General features: G+C 49.3%; 1 protein-coding gene across 1 annotated transcript in view; it reads left to right on the top strand.

Annotated features, from left to right (window-relative positions):
* Positions 1-27,116, top strand: part of Gabbr2 (gamma-aminobutyric acid type B receptor subunit 2) — a 339,297-nt gene that overhangs the window by 295,211 nt on the left and 16,970 nt on the right. Inside the window, exons 14-15 of the mRNA XM_031377342.1 lie at positions 21,185-21,295; positions 24,072-24,296. Coding sequence (XP_031233202.1) covers positions 21,185-21,295; positions 24,072-24,296 — 336 coding nt within the window. The remainder of the gene's footprint in view (positions 1-21,184; positions 21,296-24,071; positions 24,297-27,116) is intronic.

The raw sequence follows: 27,116 nt of genomic DNA, 5'->3' as shown, positions 1-27,116 counted from the left end.
TTAGCATCCTGATGTGACGGAATGCCACTTGCCAGCAGAACACTGTGATGCCTGGATTTCAGGACGCTAAGAAAGAGGGTTGTGAGTTGGAGGATAGCCTGGGCTACTTCATCTGATGTGGGACTGGGTTATGTAGAAAACTTTGCCTTATTAAAAAATAATAAACAAACAAACAAACAAAGTAAAAGAATTCCGCTAATCATGGAGCCCATTTAGACCGGAGACAGCAAGGGAGCAGCAGACACGGGATTCAAAGCTGTCGATGTGGCCGCGGAGCTCTGCCACGGAACTGTCGAGTTTGTGGAAGGATGCTTTCTGTTACTACTGGAGTTTATTTCCTTGTGCACTGTGGAATCCTTCAAACGCATGGCCTTGACACAGCACAGGACATTTTAAATGCCCAGAGGTGCCCAGTTCAGGTGAAGGCAGAGGAGACGGCAGGCAGAGAGACCTGCTTCAATGAAGAATGTGAAGGAGAGTCCAGGCTCCACACAGAAGCAGCAGGGCACGTGTTTGGACCAGATCTGGTGAAACAAGGCAGAGACATCGAAGTCATGGTACGAGGCTGAGGACCAGTGGCAGTGTAGAGCAGGCAAGCCTCTGCCTATGTGGCCTTGCTTTCCTGTCTCTTAACAAGGAACATAGGGTGTGGTGTGGACCATGCCAGGTCGCTGTCATGGTTGTTGTGGGTGTGGTTGTTACCGTGAATGTGCTTGCTGGCTCTGCAGGGCCCAGGTGGGGTGGCACTGGCTGTGTGTGGGTGGCCTGGGCAGGAACAGAGAGACCTCGTAGGTAAAGGCCCCTGCGAGCCAGCCTGGCTACCTGAGTTCGGGTCCCTAGAACCCACATGGTGGGAGGGAACTGACTCCCAAAAGTTTGTCCTCTGACCTCTACACATGCAGGAGTTGCAGGAGTCCGTGTGCAGATATTCAAACCCACGGTCTAGGCCTCAGAACTTTTGTCCCAGCCAGTCTTATCCTTAGGGACAGGTCTGCTCGTTGTACGATCCCAACAGTGTTTCGTCATCTTGCCGAGAAGAGCAGTGGCTTTCCTGGTGTGTATGCTGTGTGCCAGGCACCATCCCCAGGGCTGCACTTAATCATTCACTTGATCATTCACAAACTCCCATGTGTCCATGACCAATGTTACCTTCAGTCTACAGTCAAGGGACCCAAGGCACAAAGGGGTTCAGTAACACGCCCATCGACACACAGAAGGTAGACAAAGCCAAGCAAGCACACTCTGGATCTGGGTTGACTTTGAACCGACAGCTCAGCCACTTCCTGTGTGAAGCTTGGTCTGTGTCGAGGGTTAGATAGCCCCAAAAGTCACGTGAGCATCTTGATGCGTAAAACCTGTGGTTATGGCCTCAACTGGGAAAGGGATCTTTCTAGATAGAAAGGAAGTCTGATACGGAAGACATTCTGGATTAGAGGATGGACTCTAACCAGGGTTACAACAACAAGGGTTCTTGCAAGAAACAAAGGTGAGAAAGAGATGAAGGCATGTGCGGCTGGAGGCAAGAGTTGGAGGGATGCAGCCACAAACCAAAGAATGCCTGGACCTCCTAAAGCAGAGACAGTCAAAAGAGAACCCTCCACAGCAGAAGGGATCTGGCCCCACTATGTCCCATCCCCACATCTCTACGTGAACAAATTCCTGTAGTTTGAAACAAACACCTTTCTCAAAGTGTGGTCATTTGCCCCAGCAGCCCTGGGAAATGAAACAGTAGCTTCTGTTCTGAAAGCCATCTTTAAAATGGATCCAGATATGAATACACTCACCTGAGCACAGTAACTCCCACCTGAGATCCCAGTACCTGGGTGTCTGAGACAGGAAGGTCATGAGTTCAAAACCAGTCTGGGCTACATGCGGAGAACTTGTCCCACTCACATTACCAAAAGTAAAAACTATTTCTAAACATATATTGGATCTGAGGAAGGGTCTACCTCAAGCAAAGTTCCTGGAGAGCCCTGACTGTGGACATCAGCAACTCCACATACCCTGCTTGCCATCAACGGTCCCTCAGTCTTCTCTAAGTCCACCATGGCAGCCCCTCCTGTTGCCACATCCCCCTGAACCCAGCCTGCCAAGCCCCTGACTCAGGAACCTCCAAAAGCCAGAAATGAGTCCACAGTAGAAGCAGGCCCTCTGGGCTCTCACCTTCTGCCCCAGGTTAGACAGTGAATATCTTACACAGGAACCCGTCTTACCTGAGTCAGACCCTGAAGGTTCGGAGAATTAAAGCCCGCTATGTTTTGGAGCCAGAGCAATCTCCACCACTGGGAAAAAAGGATTTTCCTGCATCCCTCGGCCTGGTTCTTTCTTATCTGCCTTGAACAGCGGACAGCAGGCCAGCCGACAGTGGATTGCTTCTTCATACCAATTATTAAAAATATGTGGCAGGGTTCTGAGGACACAGTCCCATGCTGAGGAAATGTAGCGTGCCCCCAGCCTGAGCACTAACACAATGGGCCTTCAGAGTGATGGCGCCACCGAGAACTCCTTGACAGGTCGATATCATCATGGCCTGCCTCCTCCCAGCTGTGTGACCTGGGGTAAAAACTTGCCCTCTCTGAGCTCCCATACCCATAGGAGAGGTACATCCACCCCTCCTAGATTTGCTGTGGGCATGAATTGAGGTTACATAAGGAAGGTGCCTAGCCCTGAGTTGGGCACACATAACATAACTTCAATTTCCAGGCCCCTACCCAGAGTGTCCTGTGGCCATAAGGAAGTTGGCTGCCCTGGCATCCTGAAGCACAGTGATGCTGAGTCCCAGCATGGGAGTAGATCACCTTCCAGTGCCTTCCACGGACATCCTCTCATGCCATCTTGCAGAAGAATGAACGCCATCCTGCAGAATTTTCCATTCCCATTGGACAGCCATACACATTGGGCTTGTAGTCTGTGCTCCCTGAAGCCAGGCTTGTTGGCACTCCAAGCTACCTGACAAGAAGGACAAAGGGTGGCAGAGGGCTTCTGTACTCAGAGTGCCCCCTTGACAACCATCCTTCCCACACCTGTCTGTCTCAGGCCTCCAAGCTGGTCTCCATCCTGCCTTTTCCCCAGGGATGACACCCTTGGATCAGCTTCCTGCCTCCATCCAAGGCAGACTATGAAACTAAGCTCTCATGACAGCAACACACCCCACCCACCCCAACACCATCCTCATGACTCCTAGAGTATCCACACCCTCTGCCAGCCACACTCATATGCTGGTGTGGCTTGGAGGGCTCACCATGCCTGTCCCCTACCTTGCAAGTGCCCTCGTTGGACTCGGCTGCTACCTGAGGCACAATGGAGATCATTCCTTCATCTCCCAACCCTGTGTGGACCAGTACTCTGCCGGCTGCAGAGCCAGGGTGAGAGACGCCACAGTGATGGGTGAGGCACTGACCCAGTCCCTAGTGCTGGGGAGGACAAAGAAGCCATTGCAAACATGGGTGACAAGAAATACAGTAGTCCAGCCAGAGCCCATAGGGGCCCAGAGGAGTTGTCTTGCAGTCATGCAAGAGAAAGGATGTATGCAAAAAGGAGGGGAGAGCTCCCCCCATCCTGAAGGCACAAGCAGAATCTTGATAAACAAACCGGAGCAAAACATCAAGGTGAACCCTCAAATAAGTAATCAGAGTCACCAGGTGACTGAGAAACATCCTGCTCGGATAGAAACGCAAGAGATAGGAAAATATACGACACACAGAAAGGTGTACCGTGTGCCCGTGTGCCCATGTGCCCGTGTGCCACGGTGCTATCCAGATGCCAGAACAACTCACATGTCTATCAGCCATAAACAGCCAAGCAGAATGTGGTGTATAGATTCAAGGGGCTGTGACACGCCATGCAAAGGGATGAAGCAATGACATGTGACATACAACCAAGTGCACTTTTGAAGCTCTGTTCAATGAAAGAAGCCATTCTCACACACACACACACACACACACACACACACACACAAACCACTGTATTAGTCAAGGTTTTCTAGAGTCACAGAATATATGGAGTGCCCTTCTATATTGAGGGAATTTATTATGATGACTTATAGTCTATAGTCCAACTCCCCAACAATGGTCAGCTGTGAATTGGAATTCCAAGACTCTAGTAGTTGCTCGGTCCCACAAGGCAAGCTGTTTGAGCTGGTCTTCTGTAGAAGTAGGTTCCAACAGAGGTGCTGGCAACTAAGTGCAAGCAGGTGAAGAAGAGTGAATCTTCCTTCTTCCAGTGTCCTTTTGGAGGTCTCCAGCAGAAGATGTGGCCCAGATTAAAGGTGTTTACCACCACACCTGGATCTGGGATTGCTTTGTCCCAGGCTGACCTTGAACTCAGAGATTTCCTTGCCTCAGTCTCCTGGGATTAAAGGCATGTATTATCTTGCCTGGGCCTAAACTTTTCATGGCCACTATGCCTCAAGATCTCCATGCCAAGATCCAGGTCAGAAACCTGTGTCTTCCAGCCTCAAGATCTGGATCCCAAATGAGCCCTCCAATTCTGGATTGTAGTTCATTCCAGAAATAGTCAAGTTGACAATCAGGAATAACCACTACAGCCACTAAGTAATGATTCCAATGACAAGATGCGTCTAGAACAGGGGGACAGGGGAGCCCATGGGAATCAAAAGAAGGGTAGTAGATGTGGAGGAAGGGAGGAGAGAAGTGGCCATCAGTAAGTCATAATATTTATAAGGACAGATCCTGGAGCCCAGGCAGCTGACCCCGAGGTCACCTTGCCATCTACCAAACCACCTGATAGGGGACAGCACTGTCACCTGGCCTAATACCAGCAGCTGTCAACTGGTTGACTCACTGATTGATGGGCTCATTTGGCCATGGAGGGGGGTGACTGCTGACCCCAGACTTATTGGTACGTTGCAGTAAGTTGGGTTTGTTTATCACTCCCAGGGTGTTTGGGGGACCCATGACAAAAGGAAACACAACCCCCTGCCTCTGTGCCACACACTCCCTCTATTTAATAACTGCTCTTATCAGACTCCTGGCAGCCTCCTCGCTTCCTGTGCATGTTAATTACTTTATTAATTATACTCATATCTTCAATGCTGCCTGGCAGATCTCAGAGCTCTTTGTCTCCAGCGCGCACCCATTCTGCTTGGCCCACTGGCACACGCGGGCCTGATCACTTCTGAAAGGGCTTCTCTGAGCCTCAGTAAACACGTGCCTTTCAATTAGTCTCCTAGTATCCAGCCTTCCTGTGTTCAACTCCTCTACGTCAAGAACATCGATTTTGCTTGGGCCCCAGCCCAGGCCAGTGCTGTTGGGCTTTTGACATTGTTCCTCGGGCTTTGTTTTCTCACCAGGTCACAGCTCAGAGAACCCTAGAGTCTAGCACTGAGTGAGATGGCAACCACTAAGAAATCTGGGGAGGGCGGAGGAGGTATGGAGCCCTGGTAGGGACTGGGTTGAGGGAGCGCAGCATGAAGCTGGCTGGAGTCTAGGAACTCATCCCAGGAGACCTCCAGTGTATTCTAAACACATCCAGGCTTCATTCTAAAAGCCAACCACCTCCCAAAGTGTTCAGCATGGATGTCAGGTATGGTGATGGTATCCCAGTCAGTACGCAACAGACAGAGACAGGAGGATCAGGACTTCCATAGCTAATGGTAAGGAGGAGAAAGACATAGTGGATGGCATAGAACACCAGCCCATCACAAGCCCCTAAGTCAAATAAAGGTGGGGGTGGAGCTTTCATGGTCTGAAGCTGAAGAAATACTAGAAACCATCTCTGCCTTTTGCAAGTGTGTATGCATGTGTGTGTGTGTGTGTGTGAGAGAGAGCGTGCATGCTCTTGGTATGTTGAAGAGTCTAGAAAGTTTTACAGTTTAAAGTTTTGAATTAGTCCATTAATTTTAATGTTCTGTAGTAGGAAAAACTCCTAAGTAGCATTTGTCAATCCTCTGGTCCCGGGACCAGCTTGCCATTTGTTTACATTTGCATTTGCTGAGGCCTGTTCTTTACACCACACACCTAAAAGGCAGTGTTATCCTGTGGGTTCGGGACGGCATGCCTGAGTCCTCCTGCCTCAGAAAGCTACAAGTAGCCAGAGTGGGGGAGACTGGAGCAAGGAGGAGGGGTGGGATTGGAAGTCTGCTGAGCTGTTCCAGTAAAAACATAATGAGCTAAATCAAAGGTCCCAAATGTTCCACAGTTTTCCTTCCGTCTCACTTCAAGCTGTATTGGCTTAAAATTGGGATATCAGCATTGCTATAATAAATCACAACACAGGTTTTACTTGGCCGTAAAATCTGAATGTGATCTGCACAGTCTCCTGTCATGGAAGGAAGCACTTTGCCTGACAGAAGCTTGGGACATCATGACTCTCTGTTTCTGCCAGCACCCCAAACTCCTGGACCCTCAAGCTTTCCAATCCCAGGGCTGCCAGACCTTAGTGATGCTGAGATCCTAAGCAAATGGCTTTACCACTCTGTGCCTCAGTTTTCCCTATATAGCAAGGAGAAAAACTCTAAGTAACACAGATACATTCCTGTGCACGTAAGGACTCACTACGGTGGATTGGCATCTACCGTCTTACATGGGGACTTGCGTATCTGTGTATTTGAGTATCCCTAGGGGTCTTCAATAAGTCCTCTACACAGGCCATGGAATGCTGATGGGACCCTTTCAAAGACTGAGTGAGGTAGCCATGCAAAGTGCTGAGCCCATGGCTAACGTCACCGTGCTCCTGTGTTGGCAAGGCTCTGCCAAGTCACAATAACAGTCATAGCGTGTCCATAGATGACCCTGCAAAGGCTGAGTCCAGCTGTGGGTGCAGGTGGCCATCCTAGACAGTATCTTCCCGGGGGCGATTCACCATCTGGACCACAAATAAAGTAACATGGATCTTGCAACAGCTCTTGGTGCTTCAGCCAGGCAGGTCAGCTGACACTTCCACCCACAGCCCATTGGCCAGGCTTAGTGATGTGACCCTCAATGGCTATAGGGGCTAAGATGTGGGTGAGCAGCCAGAATGTCAGGGTGCACCAGTCTGTGCTGCCTTCAGACCGCCTTGGTCAGTCTCCTTTGCCCCTCTGAGCCCAGCTTCCCCCATCTGTAAATCAGCACAGGTACTTCCTGTGCAACCACACTGCATCACAGAGTCTCATAAGATCATATTTGTGAAAATAAAGCTAACGCTACATGCTTGCCTTCTCACTGGGCCAAGGCAGGCTACCTTATCTAGGTTTTTTAAGGTTAAGTCTAAGCTCCTAAATCTCATTCCTCTTCATCTTGCCCTGCATCGCTGTTCCTCCCTCCGGGTGAAACTCTTTCATCTTTTTGGCCTCAGATCATTAAGGTTGTTTATCAGTAATTCTTGGCCTGGTTTTGAAACAGCAGGCCAAAAGATACACCCTGCCTAAAAGGGAGACATGAAAAGGTCAGGAGGGGTAATGCGGACTCTTCTTTTGGTAGCAAGAAGCTTGAGTGCTGAGTCACACCGGAGAGGGATATGTACAAGTATATATGTGCAAGTGCATGTGAGTGTGTGTGCATGTGTGTGCACATGTATGTGTGCTCTGAGGCTCTTCAATGCATGTTGCTACATAACCAAGGCAATCTCAGGGGACAGCCCTAGGAGAGGGGACATCAGGCTAGACCCCAGGTCCCATGAATACTCACTATTAAGTAACGTAGCAGCCGGGTAGTAAAGAACTGGGCTCGGTCCTGTGCAGGCAGAGTTGACATCCACCTGGAAAAGAACAAACAGGGAGGATGAGTGTCCCTGACCTCAGAGAGGCTGTCCTGAGCTGAAGAAAAGAGCCCAAGGACAGGGTGGAGAACAATGGGGAAGTCACTGGATCTGAATTCAGCTCGGGGGAAGAGCGTCTCTCCTGAAGTCCTGTCTGATCCTAATTGAACTGGGCCACCTTAGGAGGTAGTGAGCACCTCATTACTAGAGGTATGCAAAGAAAGGTTGGGGGAACACTAATGAAATCTTCTCAGAGGCACAGAGCTGCCTTTTAGACCATTCCCTGCAGCATATATAGCACCTCTGTATGCTCTCTGCTAGCATGGAAGAGATGCAGGGAGAGCAGCTTCATGTTCTAACCCAGGAGAACCACGACAGCCCTGGTGATAGAGGGGACAGCCCCGGCAGGCCTAGAACAATGAGCCCCAGGGTGCAGTGGGAAGGGATGCACACACTCTGTAGCCTCTGGCCACCCTGGGATCCCCACTTCCACCCAACGTGGCAGCAGCCACAACAGATTTTTGGAACGGTCTTTGTAGCAGGGCACTTTTGGGGCTCCCATTACGATGCCTCATGAAATGACAACAGGAAAATCAAATGCCTGCATTGTTCTCGCCCGTGTTACCATGGGGCGAGTGCGTCTCTCGGCCTTGTCATCTTTTGTCTTCTCATGTTCTTACCTAAATGCTCAGAACAACCCTCTAGCAGGTGATGCCAACATTTCTCCAAAGACAAGCGAACATGTGGTAGTCCTGGCTCAGCAGCTCTGGTTCAGTTACACCAGCCCGCCAGTACACCGGAGCCCTGCACGAATTCCAGACTGCTTTTAGCCACACACAAACCATTAACTTGAAGCAGAGCAGGGCCCAGGAGAGGGGACCTACCAAACTCAACCAGGCAGCACCCCTCCATTCACCTTGGTAAGCAAAGATGCTCAGAGTCCCAGAGAGGGGCATGACATGCAGGGAGGGGCTCAGGTGGCAGCCATGTGACCTTGGGTAGTTCCTCAGGCTGTGGGTTCAGTGCATTCCCGTTCAGAGTGTGACAGAGGCTAATGGCTACAGAATGGCCAGGATGAGTGGCAAAGCTACAAACTGAGACTCATAAGATGCAGTGTATACACAAGGCTGTGCCCACATCCCCTGGCACAGTGTCCTGACTGAAAGCCTTTTCACACCACAGTTCTGTCATTCCTATGTTCACGCTACACTGGGCTGGAACTTGACAGCCAGAGCAGTCTGAAAGTAGCCAGGTCGGGCACTGAGTGAGAAGATGGTGAGACTGTGTGGCCAGGCCCTGGCTGAGCTGTGTACCCCATTGCCTCAAGGTCAAAGGTTGGCAGGAGAGAGTCCCGCCCTGCCAACTGTGAGGCTGGAAAGCCAGGGCATAGCCCTCTGTGAGTTTGCCTCACTACTGGGGACCTAGATGTCACCTAAAGTCAGAAGCAATTGTCTTCTCAGAGACCTTGTGATCTAAGAGGGTTAGCAGAAGCAAGAGGTGAATATGGAAAAGAGGGATGTGGTGGTGTGAAGATGCTTGACCCAGAGAATGGCAGTAGTAGGTGTGGCCCTGTCAGAGTGGGTGTGGCCTTGTTGGAGGAGTGTGTCACTGTGGGGATTGGCAATGAGATGCTCCCCCTAGCCACGTGGGAAAGTCTTCTCCTAGCAGCCTTCAGATGAAGGTGTAGAACTCTGAGCTCCTCCTGCACCATGCCTGCCTGGACACTGCCATGCTCCCACCTTGATGATAATGGACTGAACCTCTGAACCTGTAAGCCAGCCCAGATTAAATGTTGTCCTTTTTAAGAGTTGTCTTAGTCATGGTGTGTGTTCACAGCAATGAAACCCCTAAGTCAAGGGTTAGGGTTAGGGCTACGCTTGGCCAGCTTAGGATGGGTTCCCATTCTCCCCTGTGTCATAAGCCTGGAGGATAAGGTATTTCACAGTGCAACACCAGAGGCTACAGAGGCTGCTCTGGCTGGAGGTATGTGGACAATGCCATGCAGACAGCACTATCCTGGGACTCTTGGGACTTTATCCTGACATTCCACACTGCTGGGTGCCCTATGTTAGAGCAATGATTTGGGGATCTAGTGTCCCTGGTGCTAGTGCCAGCTCCGTCCTTTGCCGTGTGTCTGTGACCTGAAGCTGGTCATTCAGCCTCTCTGAGCCTCACAGTGCCCCCTAGCACGGAGGATGTACTGGAGCCAGGACCAGGATGCTGGAATGATGAAGCGTGCTAGTCATGGAACAAGCAGTGCAAAATATGGCCAACAGCGAGTAGTCAGTCAGTGTGAGGATTGGCAGGAGGAAGGGCAAGAAGTGGGGAGACAGGGGAGAGCATGAACAGGTGTTTCTGACTCTGCAGCAGCTCCTAAAGCAGAAGCAGGCAGGCATTCACCTCTTCGGGAAAGAAGGACCTGAGGAGAAGGTGTGCATGCCACAGCGCCTGGAGGACAGAGAAAGAGCTCGACCCTGGGTGAGCTGAGCCAGGGATGAGGCTGGATGGGCAATGGGGACTGTCTGAGAGGCAGACATAGGGTTCGGACCTTTCCCGCTGTTTGGAAGCCATTGGTATGAATGGAGGAGCAGGGAGGTGAAGGACAGCGCGAACCGACAGGTGCTAGAGGCCTCAGGAGCCTGGGCCAAGAAGGAGTTACCAGGACCAGACCTCCACCCAGCCTTGTATGTCGGCCGCCCCATGTAGTTGGTTGATGAGGGACTAGGTAGGTAAGAAGGAACAGAAAGACTAGGCAGACACAAGAGTCCAGGCCTCACTTGGTGGACAGTGACGGCAGCCACTCTTGGACAAGCAAATCCAGGAGCAGTGGCAGATGGAAGGGAAGGGGCAGTAAGCTCATACTGGCAAATGCTAGGCTAGAGGCGCACCCATGGGATGTGGAGCAGGATGTCGGTGGAGTGGAGATCCCTGAGAGGGGCCCAGAAGGGGGAAACGCAAGGCGAGCAGAAGCTGAAATGTCTGTGGTGATCAAAAGCTACCTACACTGGGCCTTTGGAGTTAACCGGAGGGCCACTGGGAGTAGTTCATAGCCTAGAGGGACATTAGGGCTAGTGCACATTGAGCTGGGTGTGGAGATCATGCTCTGTCTCCAGAGCGCAGAGAATTTTAGACCCATACCGGCGTTGCCTAGGAGTAAGCAAATGCCATGACGGGGTCATGTTCTGTCAGTGCTGGGTACAAGACAAACGATGGAGCCTTGTCTCTCCACCTGTGGAGATGTCACCTCAGCTAGTGCCGTGCTGTGTCAGGGTCTGAGGAACCCATGTTTCTCCTCATCTCTGCTGTCTCTGACAGCATCCTGAGGACCCCTGAATGTCCCATCCTGCTAACTGTGAGGCCAAACTGCAGCAGCGGGGCCAGGTGTCTGCTGCCCGCTGGGAGTCAGCCGGCCATCTTGGAATCATCAATGTTGTCCTTTATAGGGCTTTGGAGGAAAGAGACTTGCTTTCCCAAGGACAGTGGGGATGCTTTCCATTCAGTACTGTCACTTCTGGGTGACCATGTGGATAATTACATTTTCCATGTCAGCAGAGACCCCCTAGAAAGGTTTGTCTGCAACCCCAAGGCCAAGGCCTAAGAAATCCTGAGTCTACTAGATGTCTACCCTTCTCCAGGCCTTTCCTGTTGGCTCCTGGGCCAGTTTCTGCTCACAGTCCCAGCATCCCTAACATCTCTTGGCACTTCTTGGATATTGGTAGAATTTCTTGACTGCACGTCCACCAGAGGGTGGTGCTCTTGAAGGGACTTCCCTCTAGCTTTCAGAGCAATGCACTCGCCCCAGCACTTTGTACCTCGGGTTTCTGCCTGTTTCCCATCTACAGACTTATGCTCTCCCCAGGCTCTGCCACTTTGCTTAGAAAACTTAGAGGTAAAAGCTTCTAAGACTTGGGGAGACAGCTCAGTTGGCAAAGAACCTGCCTTGTAAGTGTGAGAACATGGATACAATCCCTAGAACTCATATTAAAAAAAAAAAAAAAAGCCAAGCACGTCATGCCTATTGCCCTGGGGCTGGGGAAGCAGAAACAGGAGGACCCCTGGGGTTTGTCAAGTTCCAAGCCAAATGTGAGATCCTTTGTCAAAATCCTAGCTTGACAGCTCCTGAGGCACAATCCTTTTCTTTTCCTTCAGTCTCCACATCTCAACATGCATATGCAGACACACGCATAACACACATACATATACACACATACACATAGGATACTGAGGCATGTGGCTGCACCAGCATCCTCGATCCTCCACAGCTGTGGCCCTTACAGAGCCTTGGAGCATCCACTGGACACCAAAGTCGTACTCCAGATACTTCTGAGAATGGAGAGGACCTTGATGCCCCAGTCCAAGGCCCGTTAGGTCCCATGACACATCCCTTGCTTGTCAGTGCCTTCCCTCAATGCTTCCTGGGCACAGCCCAGTGGTCCATCCTCTGTGTTTGCCTAGGCTAGACATAGAATGTAGGCCAGAGACATCCATCTAGCACACAGGACCAAGGCCAGAAGATTGCACCAGTACTTGCCTTGAGTCCTTATCTAGGCCTCAGTTTCTCTGATATGAGAAGAACTAAGTTTGCATAAGCTTCTTAGCATTTGCAAACTGAGTCAGGGTAAGAGACTGTGGTGGTCCTGAGATGACAGGACATCATGATATTTCGTGCCTAGAGCACAGGGTGTCCTGCAGAGCACAAATACTCCCTCACCATAAAGAGCTACACTCGGTACCCACAAAGGAAAAGTGGCCAGAAGTACCCCCAAAAACCCCTGGGGCTGACGGCATACTTTTCCTGTCCAATCTGTGATTCTGGGAGGAAAGAAACTTGTACTCAAAACTTTCAAAAAGGAATTCTTACCTAGAGTGGTAGCTCTGGCCTTGCTGCGTCCAAGATAAGCAGCCCAGCCCCTGAGGCATCTGGAAGGCTTCTCCTGCCTCCAGAACTCTGAAACTCTCTGCAGTTAAAGATAATAATGATGGTTGACACCTCAGGAGGCTTCTCAGCGTCTGCAGGCAGTAAACACGTTAGTTACCTCCCTTCATCTCCTCGCTAAGCCCTGGGAGTCTGCAGGGGAGGAAATTGTAGCTCAGGGAATTGTGTTCAAAGTCATGTAGCTGCCAAGCGATAGACCAGCCCCCCATGCTCTCTCTTTACCAAGGGGGTCCTCCATCTTCCCCCCAAAAGGCAGCATTGATTCACCTGACCCCAGGGGAAAAAAGGAATCTCACAGGCACTAAAATACATTCCCTAAAACTTACGTGCCCATGTGCCCACCAGCACACACTCATCACAAGAAAACCTACAAATTTTCCAATGCATTTTTAAAATTTGACTTTGGCACTTAGGATATGAGGGAGGAGTGGGACACAAAGGAAGTTCCTCAAGGCAGCTGCAGACAGCTGGACGGAAGGGTCCCAGGGGCAAGCCACCCGCTGGAGCAACAAGATGGAGTGCGGGAGGGGACTGTGCGTGGCACACCAGGCTCCTTCCCCTCACCAGCTCTTTTCTCCCAAATCCTAACCCAGGCCTACCCACCCAGCCCCTCTACCAAGACACACAGAAGCCTTGGGTGGCAAGTCTGTTGCAGTGTCAGAGCTGCAGCATCACTCCTCTGTTTCTCGTCCTTATTCTCCTTGCCATAGGTGGGCAGGTGACAAAGAGAGGCCTCATCTGTTGTTGTTATCTCTAAGATTTATTTTATTGTTTCATTACATGTATGTGTATCTATGTGAGTGCAAGTGCTGGCAGAGGCCAGAAGAGGGTGCCCGATTCCTGGAAACTAGAATCTTGGATGGTTGAGAGCTGCCGTGTGAGTGCTAGGAATCGAACTCTGGTCCTCCTCCTCCAGCGCAGCCAGTGCTCTTGACTACTGAGCCATCTCTCCAGCCCCGGGATTCTCACTCTTAACTGGAGGACTTCTAATCTTATATCCCCTCATTCTTCAACATCCTTTACTGAGGCCACTGTGATGGCTCCGCGGCTGAAAACACTGGCGGGGCAGCCTGACCACATGGTAGAAGGAAGGCTCCAACTACACACAGACAGAGTAACATTTTATTTCATCTCCATTTTAACCCTTTAAAAGTTAAGCTGTCCCAGAACAACCTCAGACCAAGTAGCATCACAGACCACCAGCTGCTTAGAAACTTAACCTCTCGGGACAAGCAGGTTTTGCACCTGTGCCCATGTTGTCACAAGCTCCCTGGAAGACTGACACATATCTTGCTCAGCAAGGCCTCCACTGGCCCTTCTTGTCACGTGCACCTACCCTGGCTCCTTTGGGTCTAGCCCATGCCCAAGTACTGGCCATGTCAGATCATTCCTCTGCCTCATCCCGGGGTGTTGGGATCCCCCACTACGGCGGCAGAGCCTTTCCAGAGGAGCTGACCGAAGCAGTCCTCCCGTCCCAGCTTCCCACAGGACCTCTGGGGCCTCTCTGGGAGTGCTTGTTACCCTGCTACTCTCAGCAATGACACGTGACTTGTCCAACATTAGTGTGTTGACTAGGACTCATGTTCCAAGGACACTGCCATCAGAGTGGTCTTGGACACCCAGTGTCTTAGTGTCTAGACATAGCAGGCACCTGGGAAATACAGAAAGTGACTTTGAAGGAATAAATGGTGGACAAGGATAACCATGCTCCAGTGACCCAGCTCACATTCACTACACATAAACTGACCAGCAAGGGAGAGGGAGGTGCTGGAAGATAGCAAGCGTGAGGACATGAGTTTCTTCTCCTGCACGCAAGTAAAAAGCCAGGTATGGGGGTTGTATGCTTTTAATCCCATTGTTGGGGAGATGGGGACAGATAGATTCCTGAGGCTCTCTAGCCAGCCCACTTAGCCTAATTGACAAGTCCTGATTCCAGTGAGAGACAAGAGACCCTGTCTCGGGAAGACAAAGTGGATGATGAGTCCTGAGGAACAACACCTACACACACACACACACACACACACACACACACACACACACACGCACCAATCAGGGGCTCACTTTGTAGCTGGGGTGCTGATCCCTGGAAAAGGGCTTGCCCAAGTTCTCCCATAAGACTGTAACAAGACTAAGTCTTCGTCTTTTCAAGCCTGAGTTGGTAGACCCAGGTCCCGACCTGCTTGCTGCCCATATGTGCTACCTAACCATGCAGGATGTGTCCAGAGGCCGCTGACCTACATCGTCAGGAACTGCATCCTGCAGAGGGATCCTGGCCAGCTGCTCACCTTCCCATGCACAGATGCAGTAGGCTTTCCCAGGCAGCTTGTGCAGACCTCCCGCTGAGCAGTGCTGGACCAGGAGCCAACATGTCTACCCTCTGGCCATCCCAAGCAGGTGTCCACCTCTCTGCTGGGCACAGGGCCCTGTCAGGCAGGCAAGCACTTCTCCAGCTAGAGTTCAGCCTGCAGCATAAAAAAAACTCAGCCTTCTCAGAGTTGCAGGACTTCTAAAGGGCTCTACTAAACATTCAACAGTGAAGCCATTCCCTTCTGGAGCGCAAACGGACTCCTACCTACTGTCTCCTTAGAATTCAGTATGATGTTTAAGAGAAGCAGGCAGTGTGGGGTTTGGGTTAGAAGAGCAAACGGTGAGGATGGGAGAAATACCAGACAGGTCTAGGTTTAATCTCACCCCTCTGACTTAGTAGTGGCAAGCAGGCTAGTTACTTAGACTAGTTAATCGTTCCGTGCCTCTGCATCCTCATTTGTAAAGTAAGCATAAGGTCTCATTGCATTCTGACATTGGTGACAGTGTTGTTCGTACCCTAGCAACCAGCAGGAAGTGAGTCTTATCCTTACCATGATTATCCATTGCTTATTCCTTGCTTACCCATTACCATTACATGGGAGGAGGTTAGTACATAGCCCTGTGAGGCCACCCCTCATGGAAGCCCTGGGCAGAAGACCTGTGAGAACAGGACCCTCTTCTGTCCTGCTTAATGACATCCCTATGCCATCAAAAGGACCTGAGAAATGAGGATGCTTTAGTAGTCATGGATGGATGGATAGATGAATGGATGGGCAAATGGACAAATACTTGACAAACTGTCAGGTGAGAAAAGAAAAGAAGAAACTAAAAATAATCAAGCAGATTGCAAGTCTTTACAACCAGTCACCCAGAGCAAGCACAGAGGAAATACAGTCCTGGGAACAGAAGGAGGTCTGAAGCCAGTTATAGGCTGTGTGGACAGCCCACATAGGAGCCTAGGGTGGAGCCCCCTCCCCTCAGCTCTCCTTCCTAGCTGCCCTGGAAGCTGAAGATTAGGTCTATCGCAATGCTTGGATACCTGGCCTCAGTGGCCTCTGTCAGGGTCAGTAAGTATGTCCTTTTCTTAGTCAATGACAGCTTCCCATTTGCAGCCCTCACTGGACAGGTGAGACTCTTGTTCCCAGCATTGGGTATGGAATGGTAATCCACAGCATGCCACATAGTGCTTTGGTGACCTCTAGTGGCACTTTGATGCATGACTGTGATAATAATAAAAAAAAAGAAAGAAAGAAAAGCTCATGTGGAGCCTCTTCCTCCTAACAGGCATGATTTCAGTCTACTGTGAACTCAAGTCCCACAAAGGATCTGGATGACCCTACAGTGATTTACTTAGCTTGCACTGAGATTCACTACCAGGGTTCCTTTGCTATATTCAAAGACTTCCCATCATCCCCTAGCCCAACCGGGGCCACTGTGACTGTCCTGGTAGCATGGAGTTGGGGCCGCAAGAGGGGGGAGGTCAAGGAAAAATCAGGTTCCTGGCCCCAAGGACCACTGCCTTGTCTGAACTCTCCATCAGTCCTGTCTCTACTGCCCTGCTCTACCCTGCTGCAGTCCAGGCTGTGGCCACGCTGCTGAGGTAGGTAGGGAACAGATAAGAAAGAGCCGGGGTTTAAAGAAGGTATGGAAAATGATACAGATGTGAGAGAGGCTGGGGTGAAATATGGCTGGGCTGGAATGTAGGCAGTAGAGACAACACAGCAGTCCCATGAGTGTCTCCTGATGGGACAAAGACCACATGACCTCCTAGAGGATGGCAGATATTTGGAGAGTCAAAGGCATGCACAGCAGGGAACAGCAGTCCACTCCCCACACCAGGAGTGTCAGGCTCAACCCTAGATCAGGGGACACTCAAGGCTGCACCAGAGTCGGGGGAAGAAAGTGCAGGTGGTATCCTTCACGGACTGCCTCTCCAGACTCAGAGAGACAGCTCAGAGTTATTCTGGGCAGCCCAAGAGGAAAGGTGAGATCTGAAATAGGTAAAATCCAGGAAGAAAGCTTGGTTCAATAAAATGAACATGCAGCCATCTCCCCAAGGGTCAAAGGGAGGGGATCCTGTCACAGTCTGTAGAACCAGGCAGGTGTGTCATCCTGCACCAATCATGATCTCCCTATACTGAACAGTGGCATGCAACAGGACACCCACCACCACCGCAGCTGAACCCACCTCACATGGCCACCTCCATGTAGAATGGCAGACACAATCCTTAATACGTCTGCAGCTCACATGACCGTGGTGGCCTATGCTCCTGCATTCTGATGTCTGCGAGGTTGTTGGACTCAGAATCTGACACCAAGTCACTGGACCTTGGAGACAAGTCCATTCTGTCTCCCTAATTAAACAATGGGAGGATGTCAGGAGACCCCATTAACCACAACGAATGCATCCATCCCAGCCAGTGAGGGTGTCAAGAAGGGTCATCACCTGCATTCTGGAGGTCACCTCAGGAACCTCCTGTCCCTTCCAACACTGTCCCTACTCATGTATGAACTGAAAGAAGCTAAGCTAATGCCTTTCTGTGGCTTGGCACAGCTAAAGGGGCATAGAGCCCAAAGGTACGCAGTTGAACAATCTGAAGATAAAAAGGCCTGAGCCCATCGACCCCAACAGACTCAGCTTCTTGGGCTTCCATACAGGAACATCATCTTTTCTCACCCATGGGAACCCAGGCAGTGCCTGCCTCCAAGACCAGGCCTAGAGATCAGCCAGGTGTGGGAGAGTTTCTAGGCTCCCCTGCCTGGAGCTTGCCTTCCACGGGCCCCATCAAAGTGCCCCCTCTTCTGACAATTGACCCTGGGTGTGACCACCCCGTGCTGTCAGGCACACCAGAAGAGCACAGCATCCTGAATACCTTTCTTTGACAATATGCTTGCTCTCAGAGGTTCCATTGGACTGGCAAATATGATTTGCTAAGAAACCATCAATTTTACTTAGTAAGTTTGCTGTTGGTATCTATGAATGGATTCTGACAATGTATTGTGAGACCAGGCAAGTAAGTAAATATGGTGACTCGGTTGGAAATCAAAGGTCTCTGTGCAAAAAGAGGTGAAATTAGGGAATGGGAGAGACAAGCAAGATCTCTGAGGTATGGCTTCATCTGTAAAATAGATAAACAGATAAGGAACAGAGGATAGAGGGGAGGGATAAATAGATGCTAGGTGACTAATGATAGACAGCTAATAAATATACATAGACTATAGATAGATGGCTAATAAAGGGTACATAGATGATAGATGATTGATAGGAGGTAAACAGACAAATAATAGATGCTTAGATAATAAATAGATACTAGCTAAGTGACAAATGGATAATAAATTATATTTAATAGATAAGACTGATAGATGGTAGGTACATACATACATACATACATACATACATACATACATACGGCTAAAACTAATGATACCCTAAGACAGTGAGCCCACAAACTTTTCAAATGTTGATTTCTAAGCACCATTATCCATTGAAAAGAAAAATAACAAAATTCCAAAGCTGGGCCAAGGAAAATGCCAAGGGAGCTGAGAACATTCTGTGCCAAGAAGTAAGTGTTCAAAAAATAAAATGACAGGAACACGTGGGAGAAAACGTCAGCGGCAACAGGAAGGCACTTTCCACTGACCGAGAATCTGGAGTCAAAATGCATAATGATAGCAATGGGTCGTAGGACACTGGGTTTAAAAGAACCTATGAGACCACAAATAACAGGGAAGCAAGAATGTGCTGTTTGGCAGCAGAATGGGCTATGTCCAAATGGGGTGACGGTTAGCAAATACTGCGTTGGCAGTTCCCAGAGTCACTAGACCTGAGCTAATGTTTACAGGAAACGGCATCCTTGCGGGGTCTCACAATGGATCCCAAGGATGACTCCTTAATCACAAGGGGAAATGGAGCCTTTCAAGTGGTATGATCACCTCAGCCATGTGGACACCATGGACATCACCAGTCATTGGACAAAGTGCCGTCGTGTGTCCCGAGGTATAGCACAAGGGAGCTGAGAACATCTCTTAAGTAGGATTCCTGCCCAGCATGCATAACCCGAAAACCTGAAGCTGATTGTGACAACAGCAATCCAATCCATGCAGGACTCTCTGCAAGTTAACTGAGCTGAATTCCTCAGGAATACAGATAGAAAGAACAAAGCGGGCTGGGACGTTGTCCGAGACTAAAGCAAGCCAGGGAGACATAAGAAAATGCAGTGCATGGTTTCTTGCTTTGAAAAAAAAAAAACAAACACAAAATGCCTTAAAGGACCCTTCACAATTATGTGAAGATGGGTGATAGAAAAGAGACAGTGTCACTGTTCCAGTTGGAAACCGTGAGCAGGTGGCTGCTAGTGTCCTCACTCCCAGCACACACACACACACACACACACACACACACGCACGCACGCACGCACGCACGCACGCACGCACGCACGCACGCACGCACGCACGCGCACGCATGCACGCACGCACACACACTGAGATGATTTAGGAATGGGGAGTTGGGTTTCTACAGCTTGCCTTCAAGTGGTTGGGAAAGACTGGTGTCCAGGATCGCTTGTTTTAGTCCCTTGTGTATTTTAGAAAGAGTATTAGCAAACCTCACAGATCTCTGACCTGCCTCAGGATTGGCTGCCTAGAGTCAAGTACTGAACTCTTGCCCAATCATCTTTGGCCCAGACTGTGTCATGTGATATAGAACATGGCTGCCACCTGGCTTCCTCAATGCGTTTCTTCCTAGAAGGGCTTATAGCAGCCCCTCTGTATGTCTGGGCCAACATATTCTGTAACTCCAGTTGCCCGAGCTCACTCCAAAGACTCCTCAAGACCTCCCTGCCCAACTTACAACCAATTGTCTCTCTTGCTCCTTCAACACGCCTCGCAGGCACCTCCTATAGAGTGACTTATTACTGGAATTTCTTACTATAATGCTTTTATTAATTCTTTGAGAATTCCTTGCAATGTATTTTGATCATATTCCATACATAGACACACTTCACCCTAACTCCTCCTAGATCTACCCCTAACCTCCTACTCTCCCCTACTTTTGTACCCCTTCCCCTTTTAGTAACCATAAAATGCAGTGTGTGCTGTCTACACATTCCTAGATGTGGAGTCAGCCACTGGAGCATAGCCCACCTACCAGGGACCACACCCTTAAAGAGAACTGACTCTCTCTCTCCAGAAGCCATTAGTGGTCCATAGCAACTTGGTAAAAACACTCAACACTTCAGAAATTTGCCAGGTTAATCTCATCTGTGTCGTTCCAGTTTTAATCTCTGTACTGCTGAAACCAACAATTATTAAGAATCAGAGGCTGGGCCCTAACAGCCCCAATAAGCCAGGCCTAGCCATTTATTCTTAATGAGACAATTAAACAAGCACTAATTTAAAAAAAAAATAGTAGAAGCGAGGCAGCAGTGGCACGTAAAGCCTTTAATCCCAGCACTTGGAAGGCAGAGGCAGGCAGATCTCTGAGTTTGAGACCAGCCTGGTCTACAGAGCTAGTTCCAGGACAGCCAGGGCTATACAGAGAAACCCTGTCTCATAAAACCCAAACAAACAAAGTAGGAGAGAGACATTATTCAACTTGTTCACATGAGGAAAGGGACAGAGAGATTCAGCGAGCCCCTCCCGAGCCATCCTTGGGTTCTCACATGAAGTTTTGGTTTAGAAGGCCAGAGGAAGGCATAACAAAGCACTTCTGGTTAAAGGTGTGGTCCAGACCATCCTCAATCCATCATGGTTGAGGCTCCAGTCTCTTCTGCAAGGTGGTCTGACAAGCTGTCCGTGCCAAGAGTGATCTCTTTCTAAGGAGACAAACTCTACAGCTGGCTGGCATCAAAGTTCAGCGAGATTCCTGGAGGGAAATCCAAATCTTTGGGGTGCCCTGTTACCAAGAGGAAGGAAGGACATACGCATCTTCAGAATAATCTTTATTTCTATCAGAAGGGTTTAAGGTCCTATCAGATCCTTGGGGCACCCCTTTCCCGCAGCACCTCTTCTTCAAGTTGGAGCACCATGAAGAAGCCACAGGACCAGGGTTCAGGCTCGAGTTACAACCATCAAGCATAACGCAGTTGGTGCTAGCGGGCACCTTTGTCCCACCCTGGGACTGCAAAGGTGCCCTAACGGATTACGGGTTGTGGAGTATGTGAGAAAAGGAAGCCTTTGGCTAGGGACTCTGCAGCTGGAAGGTAGCCAATCTATCCCTGGGGTTTTTGTTTTCTCTTTATGCAGCCGGACCCAGCAGGCCGGGACATCTCCATCCGCCCACTGCTGGAACACTGCGAAAACACCCACATGACCATCTGGCTCGGCATTGTCTACGCCTACAAGGGGCTCCTCATGGTAGGTACCAAGCAGGAGGCAGAGCTGGGGGATGCTTCTTTGCCAGGCCTGTCTTTCCTAAGGGCCTTCACAACATGAAAATAAGCAAAGCAAATAAACAGAGCATGCCCCATATGACTAAGCCTTTAGTCTATGCAAAACCTGGTCTCAGGCCCCACCACAACCCAAGGACATAAACATAAATGATATCCCAGTTCCCCTCCCAATGCATGGCTGTGTTTCCTCTGCAGGCTCTAAAGGAGAGCCCTCCCGGGGCTCCTCCAGGGAAGGTGGTTCCAGGCAGTCCTTGACTCAAAGACTGATAGCTTGTATCTAAGTCCTTTCCCTCTTCTCTCTAAATCCTTGTCATTGGATTTTGGGACCAATTAGATGATCTGGGAAAATTCCATCAAATTAGATCCCTAATTGTATCTCTAAAGACTCTCTACCTCACCCCTAACCCCATGCCCCACCAGCAGCAGGGCCACGTTCACCCCTTCCAGGGATCTGGATGTGAATATACCCAGGAAGGCCATTACAGATCGCAGATGGGTTATGTTGCCAGAAAGTTCTTCCTTGCCCTAACTCAGTGCCCAGGAGTCCTCATTCCACTCCTTGAAGGTCAAAGGACGTATGAGTCTGTTTCCTCCTGACACTCTTCAGAGGTTTGCAGTTATCCCCAGATCCCCAGACAGGCCCATACTGCATGCCTCTCCAGCTGATTTGGTACATCCTGGTCAAAGCTAGAGAGTCTCAGGCTCCCATCTAGCCCTGTCACTCACCACCATGAGCCCCAGGCTGGTCCCTGCACCTGGTCCATTCTGTATATCCTCCCCCGAGAGGTGACACAGCCTCTGGGGACTCAAGGAACATGCATGAAGGCCCCGCACAGTGTAGGCTTCCAGCAGGCAATGGCTTCCTTCCTGTGTGTCTGCTTCCAAGCCTGCTATTTCCTAATTAAGGAATTTTTAAAAGAATCTGTAAGTAGGGCGTGGGGATATAAACCTGTAATTCCACAGTTACTGAGGTACTTCCTGTGAGGTTGCCCCTGAGCCCAGCAACCTGGGTTCCCCTACCCATCTTTCATAAACCAATTAGAACAGCCAAATCAATATGAAAAGCAGAAAAGGGAGAGTTTCAATATAGCCACATTGGGAAGAGGGGAAAGGAATCAAGTGACACCCCACCCCCTCCTAAGGTCATCTCTAGGGTCTGGAAGCAACACTGATATTTAAGACGTTACACATGCCCAAAGAGTCCTGGTCAAGGTGTAGTCCTGCCCACCCTTGGCCTGTCATTGCTTCTCCTGTGAGCTGTCTGATAAGTTATAGATCGCTTTTCAATATCTATATTCCTCTTCAGCTGGCCCAGGCCTTCTCTCCTTTCCACATGAGATTCCTAGAGGAATTCAAGGTCAATAGTCGGATAGTCAAAGTGATGCTCACAGCATCTCTTTAGAATACCTCCTTCCTTGACTGGATGGCTAAACCAGCACCCGGGAGACTGAGAGAGTAAGACAGAGAGTTTAAGACCAGCCTGGACTACAGAACAAAAGCCAGTCTCAAATTAAGTAAATAAATAAATCAGGCTATAGAGGACAGACTTGAAAGAAAAGGATGGAGACAGGAAAAGGAAACCGCCATTGCATGTGAGGTACCATCTGTCAGAGAAGCTCACTCTGGGACTCTGACATCTGCCCCCCTACCCTTTACCTCATCCAAACAGAGGGCCCTGGGGGCAAGTGTCACCCCATCTCCAGACACTCCAAATGAGGCCTGAGAAGCAAAGAGACCTGTTTGGAGTCTCATAGTCAGTGACTAGTAGAAATTGTTCCAGATCCTCTGGCTCACCTAGCCTGCTTCTGCCCCATGATGCCAAATTAAGTCACCCTCAGAAAGCAGGTCACCAGGACAATGACTGATATTGGTTACTGGGTGAAACAAATGTATTAATGAGAAGAATCCAAAACCCTACACCTGTAAGTCTCAAGTCTCCTTTCTACCTCCCTCACTACCACCCAGGGGTGCAGATGTGAACTATCCCTGTGGCCGACCCTCCCTCAGAGCACTGTGAGAGCTAAAGTCTCCCTTAGGCCTCTCTCCTATCTATTTCTTTCCTATCTGCATCTGTAGGGAGATGTTAGGAAACACACAAGAGGAAGCCCAAAAGAATGGTGATTAAATACATGGCCAGTTTCCCTCCCAGCAAACCTGCTCTAGAGGCCAGTCATCTGGAGGTGAGGGCTCTCAAAGTCTTTTGTCCTCCACATCCATGCCACACATCACAATCTGCTCCACTTGTTAGGAAGAAAGTGATACAACTCCTTCCCCTCTAAGGGCAGAGCCCAGAACATTCCCTCTTATAGGACATTGTCCAGAGCCCATCTGTATGCCAACCTCATTTCCAAAAGGATGGGAAACACATCTATGTTCTAGGTGGCTCTGCACAGGACGGGATGAGAGAAGTAGAGCCACAGGGCACTCCTGCCATTTTGTACCATGTGGGGCCACCATCTTTCTTCTCTGTACAGGTATTCTCTAGAGAATGAAAGAAAACACTCAACAGCTTATATGAAGTTCCTTCACCTATGGCTTCTATAGGTCTCTGCAGGAAACCAGTTGTAAGGGTGAAGGAGAACTGGTGGATGACGCACCCCTAGTCTACATTCCCCTGTGGTGCAACTTGGGGCACACGTGGAAGTAGTTGGCAGGATCCAAAAGTTCCTGCAGCTTAGCCAGCAGTGAAGAGTGGCCTCCTCCCGGTAATGACTGTCTCCCCTTCCTGTTCACCATTTCAGCTGTTCGGTTGTTTCTTAGCGTGGGAAACGCGCAATGTGAGCATCCCTGCCCTCAACGACAGCAAGTACATCGGGATGAGTGTATACAACGTGGGGATCATGTGCATCATCGGGGCTGCTGTCTCCTTCTTGACACGTGACCAGCCCAACGTGCAGTTCTGCATCGTGGCCCTGGTCATCATCTTCTGCAGCACCATCACTCTCTGCCTGGTGTTTGTTCCAAAGGTACCAGCCTCTGCCCCTGCCCATGACGAGGGGACTGTAGAATCCTCCCCACCTATGGAGGGGAGGGGCATATATGTGCATGCATCCGTGTGTGTGTGTGTGCATGAGTGTGTCTGTGTGTGGTGTGTCTGTGTGTACCTACATGCAAGTGCACAGGTAGAGGTAGGGGACAACCTCTAGCATGGTCATTCAGACTCCATCCACTTTATTTTTGAGAAATGGTTTATCACCAGCCTGGGGCCCATTGGCTCGGTTAGGTTGGCTGGCCAGAGAGCTCCAGAGATTCAGCTGTCTCTGCCTTCCTAGCACTGGGGTTGCACGTGTGCATGACCATGACTGGCTTTTGTCAAAAGAGAACTACCTTAATCTCTTCCAATTCGTGTAAGCATGAGATTGAGTTTGATTATAAAGAAGTTATGTTTTTTAAAAAGCTATACATGGCATGCTTATAATCTTAGCAGCCCAGGGGAGGCAAAGGAGGAACTTACTGGCCAGTCAGTCTTGCTGAATTGGTGAAATCCAGGTTTGGAAAAAATGATAAAGATTCCCTTTGTTAATGTCTGGCCTCTGCAGGAAACCAAATGTGGGGGTAAATAACAGGACAGGGTTGGGGAGCTGATGCACTCCCAGGGGGAGCTGATGCACTCCCAGTCTGCATTTCTTTGTGATGCAACTTGGGGCCCCATGTACAAGTGCACATATGCATACTTGCACACACACACACTTGTGTACATTTTTGTGTACATTAAAAATATGTACACAAAAACACATCTCACACAGAGAGAGAAAAAAACAAATTAGGAAAGGAAGAGGAGACCTTAGTGGTGGTATATACCTTAATCCCAGCACTCGGGAGGCAGAAGTAGACAGATCTCTGAGTTTGAGGCCAGCATGGTCTACAAAGTGAGTTCCAGGAGGGCCACGGCTATAAAGAGAACCTGTCTCAAAAAAAGAAAGAAAGGAAGAAAGAAAGGAAGAAAGAAAGAGAAAGAAAGAAAGAAAGAGAGAGAGAGAGAGAGAAGGAAAGAAAGAAAGAAAGAAAGAAAGAAAGAAGGAAAGAAGGAAAGAAAAAGAAAAAGAAAAAGAAAGAAAGAAAGAAAGAGAAGAGAAGAGAAGAGAAGAACAAGATCCCCAACCTCAAATTAACAAACTATTAATGTTTACTTGGGTACTCCTGTTTAATGGTGTTTTCTGTTGATCTTTAAAAACAAAACAAAACAAAAAAAAAGATTTATTCATTTAATGTATGAGTACGCTGTTGCTGTCTTCAGACACACCAGAAGAGGGCATCGGATCCCATTACAGATGGTTGTGAGCCACCATGGGTGCTGAGAATTGAACTCAGGACCTCTGGAAGAGCAGTCAGTGCTCTTAACCTCTGAGCCATCTCTCCAGCCCTCTGTTGATCTTTGAAAGTCACATTTTTAAATGTTATTTTACGGGGGAAGGAGAGGGTGCAGGAGTGCCATAGCATGCATTGTCAGAGGACAACCTGCTGGAGTCAGTTCTCTCCCTCTGCCAGGTAAGTTCTGGGGTTCGAACCCAGCGCATCAGACTTCGTGGCTGTCACCTTTCTTTACTAAGCCTTTTTGCCTTCATTTTTGGTTTGTTTTTGCTTTTTGCTTTTTTATCTTGGGGATTTTATTTAATTTATTATTTTATTGTATAGCTTTTTTGCATGTATGTATGTATGTATGTATGTATGTGCACTGTGTGCATGCCTGGTGCCCTCAGAGATCAGTAGTGTTGGGTCTGGAATTACAGATGGTTGTGAATCATGTGGGTGCTGGGAATCAAACCTGGGTCCTCTGCAGGAGCAGTAAGTGCTCCTAACCACTGAGCCATCTCGCCTAGTCTTCCTATAGCACATTCATTCTTTCCCTTTGTGTCTTTCACTTGGCTCTCCACCCTTCATCCTTTCCCACACCCACCTGCATCACTGAGGGTGGGTCAGTTGCCGTCATATCCACTTGATCCCTTATTGTGGAATGCTTCAATTATTGTAGATTTTTTAAGGAACATTTTCTTCTGCATAACACATTCTTTTGTTTCCAATTATCTGCTGTAGACAGCCTCAGAAGTGGCATTACTGGGTCAAAAGGAACAACCCTTCTTAGTGTCCACCCACATCTTACAGTGCAAGCACATCACCCTTTTGACGTTGTGACATGATGCTGCCCTCTGCAAAGTTCATGCTCAAGAATCAATTTTTAGCTCAACTGGGTTTTTAAGAATCACACACACAAAGGCATAGCTTCAAGTAAGCTTCTGGTTGTGTGTTGGGTGGCATTCGGCACTCTCAGCAGCCACATGTCCCCTGTTGGATATACCTGTCACACCAATCTAGAGGACCAGCTTGAAGAGATATTTTGCAAGCACTATTCTTTGCAGCCATGAATAAAAGAGGCCTTAACCTCTCAGGGACCTGTGGAGCCTGACCTCAGATATATATAAATCTTTTAAAAATTGAATAAAGTATTTTAGAAAAAGAAAAGCTGGCAAGATGAGTCAGAGACTAAAGCCCTTACCACAAGAGCTGACAACCTGAACTGGAGCCCCGAAACCACACAGAGGTGGAAAGCAAGAACCAGCCTCACAAAGCTGTTCTCTGACCCTCACGCGCATGCCTTGCTATATGCCCACACACTAATAAACATAATATGATAGCAATAATAATGATGGTAATGATAGCCCTCCCCTAAGTGCCTTTGCCTGTGCTGAATCTCCCTTCTCCACTGTCCCTTCCAGACCACTGCCCCCTACCCTGACACCCCACCCCACCCCTATCCACTCCACCACACACACACATACACACACACT

The sequence above is a fragment of the Mastomys coucha genome, unplaced genomic scaffold (assembly GCF_008632895.1).
Source record: "Mastomys coucha isolate ucsf_1 unplaced genomic scaffold, UCSF_Mcou_1 pScaffold18, whole genome shotgun sequence".
Taxonomy (NCBI): domain Eukaryota; kingdom Metazoa; phylum Chordata; class Mammalia; order Rodentia; family Muridae; genus Mastomys; species Mastomys coucha.
The sequence above is the reverse complement of the archived record's forward strand: the minus strand, read 5'-3'. Positions and strand labels throughout refer to the sequence as shown.